Source organism: Triticum aestivum, chromosome 1A (assembly GCF_018294505.1).
Source record: "Triticum aestivum cultivar Chinese Spring chromosome 1A, IWGSC CS RefSeq v2.1, whole genome shotgun sequence".
NCBI lineage: Eukaryota > Viridiplantae > Streptophyta > Magnoliopsida > Poales > Poaceae > Triticum > Triticum aestivum.
The window spans coordinates 365,498,000-365,501,185 of NC_057794.1; the positions used below are offsets into that span (position 1 = coordinate 365,498,000).

Consider the following 3,186-nt stretch of genomic DNA (forward strand, 5'->3'; position numbering starts at 1 on the left):
TTTTGCAACAAGTAAAACTTGTAACAAGCCAAAAGACTTCAAGTACGTTTAGGAACGAAGAAAATAACTCACAGAAACTATTTATTCGTTCTTACACACTGATGCGAGTGGGTAGGTAATACACACGACGCGCCCACATATGACTCATCACGGCTCAGCGGCACTTATTTATGGCTAACTCAGTAGCTAGCTCTACTACTAGTGCATTAGTTCACGACTAGTGGCGCGTCGACGCGTCGGCCATCGATCAGGCGGTCGTCGAGCCGCACGAAGCGCAGTTGCAGGCCGCGCCGCAGGAGCAGTTGGCCCTCCTGTTCGCCCGCCCGGACGGCGTCCCCTCGCGCCCGCACGCGCACGGGTTGCACCCACAGTGCTCGCCGCACCCGCACGTCGTGTGCTCCCCCGCCGCCGCGTCGCTCCTCGCCGAGGTGCACCTGCAGCCCGTGCCGCCGGGGCACGGCACGGCGCACCCGCACTTGTCGTTGCAGCCCATCTGGATCTCCGGCGTGCCTTGCTCGCAGTAGCTCTTGTCAGTTCACCACTATGGCCACACTGTATGCCAGAGCACGGAGCTGTAGGGGGTGCGCTGCGCGACTATATGAAGAGTGGGCTTAAGCGGTGGCATGTCTTTCGGACGTCGGAGCTGCCGGCGTGTGGCAGTGGACAAGGACACGTGGGGTACACGGCAGGAACTAGGGATGATGTGGTGGCAGTGGCACCTACGTACGTTCGCCACGGCCGGAGACGTGTACAATACCTACGAAAACGGCCAAGCCACGGGCATATATATCCGGTAGATGGATGGAGCAGTGGTTATTGTTGAGATATGTACTCCCTCCGTTCCTAAATATCCCAAATACTTATCTTTCTAGGCATTTCAACAAATAACTACATACGGAGCAAAATGAATGAATCTATACTTTAAAATATGTCTACATGCATCCGCATGTAATAGCCATTTGAAATGTCTAGAAAGACAAATTTAGGAACGGAGGGAATATATTGCATGTATATTTTTTTGTACCACAAGCCGTCTTCCTCCTTTATATAATTGAGGACGTGGTTACCCTTATACCTATATATATATATATGTGCATATGCACCCGATCAATATATCGTGAGTTGCACCAATTCTCTAATCCTCTACATGATATCAGCCTAACTAGGACCTTCCACGTGTCGCAACCCTAGCTGCTCCCGCGCGATCCCTCCTCCCGCCGCCGCGTCCTGCCTTTGCACGCCTCCACCTAGATCGCCACGCCACCTTGCGATCCTTCCCACCGCTGCCTCGCTCCCACCTCCTAGTTGTGCGTCGCTAGCCTCTCTGCCACGCCTCGCTACCCTCCCCAGCCGCGCGTTGCCTCCATCCCGTCGCACGCCGCCTAACCCTAGCTGCACCGCTACTTCTCCAAAACCCTAACCTCCTGAAGCCCTCCCTCCATCGCCGCCATGTCGCACTCCAGCCGCTCTGACCTTAGCAACCCCTTCGCCTCCTCCTCCGAGGTCGGTTCTCTCCCTGACCCGGCCTACATCCGCGATGTCCCAATCTTCGATCGCGTTTCGATCAAGCTATCCCACACGGAGGCCAACTTCTATGCATGGAAAACCTATTTTAACCTCCTCTTCCGTGAGTACAACCTCAGTGACCACATCGACAGCACCACCGACTTCCTCGCCATGCGTCACGATGAGGATTGGATGGCGGTTGACGCCACCATCATCCGGTGGCTCTTCCTCACCGTGTCCAAGGATATCTTTCAGACCATTGTTCGCGACGGTGATGATGCCTACACGGTGTGGACGAAGATCATCGGCCTCTTCACCGACAACAAGCTCCAACGGATCGTCTTCTTGCAGCAGGAGTTTTTTGGTTGCCACCAAAACGACTCCTCCATCAACGCCTACTGCATGCGCCTCAAGACTCTATCCGACGAGCTCAACGACGTCGGCTTCAAGGTTGGGGACGAGCTCCTCCTCTCCACCCTCACCGCTGGCCTCAAACGAAGATCTCGGTAATGCCGCGTCCAATCTTACCCTTATCGCTAACCCTACTTATGAACGGGCGGTGGCCTATCTACGTCTTGAGGAGCGTCACCTGAAGAACCTGCGGGCTCGTGCGGTTCATACCACCTTCGCCGCCGAGCACTTCCCGCCGAGGGCCACGGCGCCCCGCTGCCTCCGCAGCCTCGCCCACTGGTGCCTCCAGCAGCCGCTGGTGCGGGTGGCTACGACGCCCTTCCGCCTCGGCCTCCGGCGCCGGTGCCTCCGCCCCAACAGCAGCAGCAGAACCAGGACGACCGGCGCGGCCGTGGTGGTTGCCGTGGCCATGGCAACCGCTCCAAAAACGGCGGTGGACAGCAGCGTGGTGGTGGCCAGCAACATCAACTTCCCTCGCCACCATGGGGCACCGGCCACAATCCCTGGACCGGGGTTGTACACGCCTATACAATGCCGGTTCCCCGCGCTCCACTTCCAGGACTTCTCGGGCCTCGACCAGCGGCACACCAGGCCTTCTACGCGGCCCCCAGCTCGGCGCTCCGACACCACCGCCTCCCCCTACCCTGCACTGTTTGGCTATGGCGCGCCAAAACCCAGTGGGGGGGTGGGGGTGATGGGGTTTACCGGCTACCCCACGCCGTCGGTCTCCTACGACCCGGCTCTGCTCTCGGCGCTGCAGTACATGCCTCGGCCCAGTTCTTACACCGGTAGTGGCGACTGGTTCATGGACACCGGTGCATCATCTCATATGGCAGCCTACCTGGGTAACCTCTCCTCCGCGTCTCCTGTTCACACATCTTCTCGTATCATCATCGGTAACGACACTGGTCTTCCCATTACTCACGTTGGCTCTAATCCTTTTCCTTCTACGTCTAGGCCATTGTCTCTTAATAATATGCTCGTGTCTCCTCAACTTATTCAGAACTTAGTCTCTGTTCGTAATCTTTCCCGTGATAATTTTGTAACTGTCGAATTTGACGAAGTTGGTTTCTCTATTAAGGACGCCCGCACCCGGATGGTTCTTCACCGATGTGACAGTCCCAGCGACATGTACCCCATCCAGCCTTCATCGTCATCACACACTGGACCTCTCGCTCTTTCCGCCGGCATCGATCTTTGGCACGCCCATCTCGGTCATCCTAGCTCCACTGCACTTCGTCAAATAGTCAAGGATTTTTCTTTTTCATG

At 56.7% G+C, this 3,186-nt stretch overlaps 1 protein-coding gene across 1 annotated transcript; it reads right to left on the reverse strand.

Moving 5' to 3' along the window:
• LOC543366 (EC protein III-like) lies at nt 1–568 on the reverse strand. Its single transcript, NM_001405789.1, has one exon. It carries the CDS (start codon nt 491–493, stop codon nt 248–250), a length of 246 nt encoding a protein of 81 aa, NP_001392718.1. The 5' UTR covers nt 494–568; the 3' UTR covers nt 1–247.
• Between the last annotated feature and the right edge of the window lie 2,618 nt (nt 569–3,186).

Coding starts and splice junctions, on each gene's coding strand:
- LOC543366 (NM_001405789.1), bottom strand. CDS start 493: ATGGGCTGCAACGACAAGTGCGGGTGCGCCGTGCCGTGCCCCGGCGGC.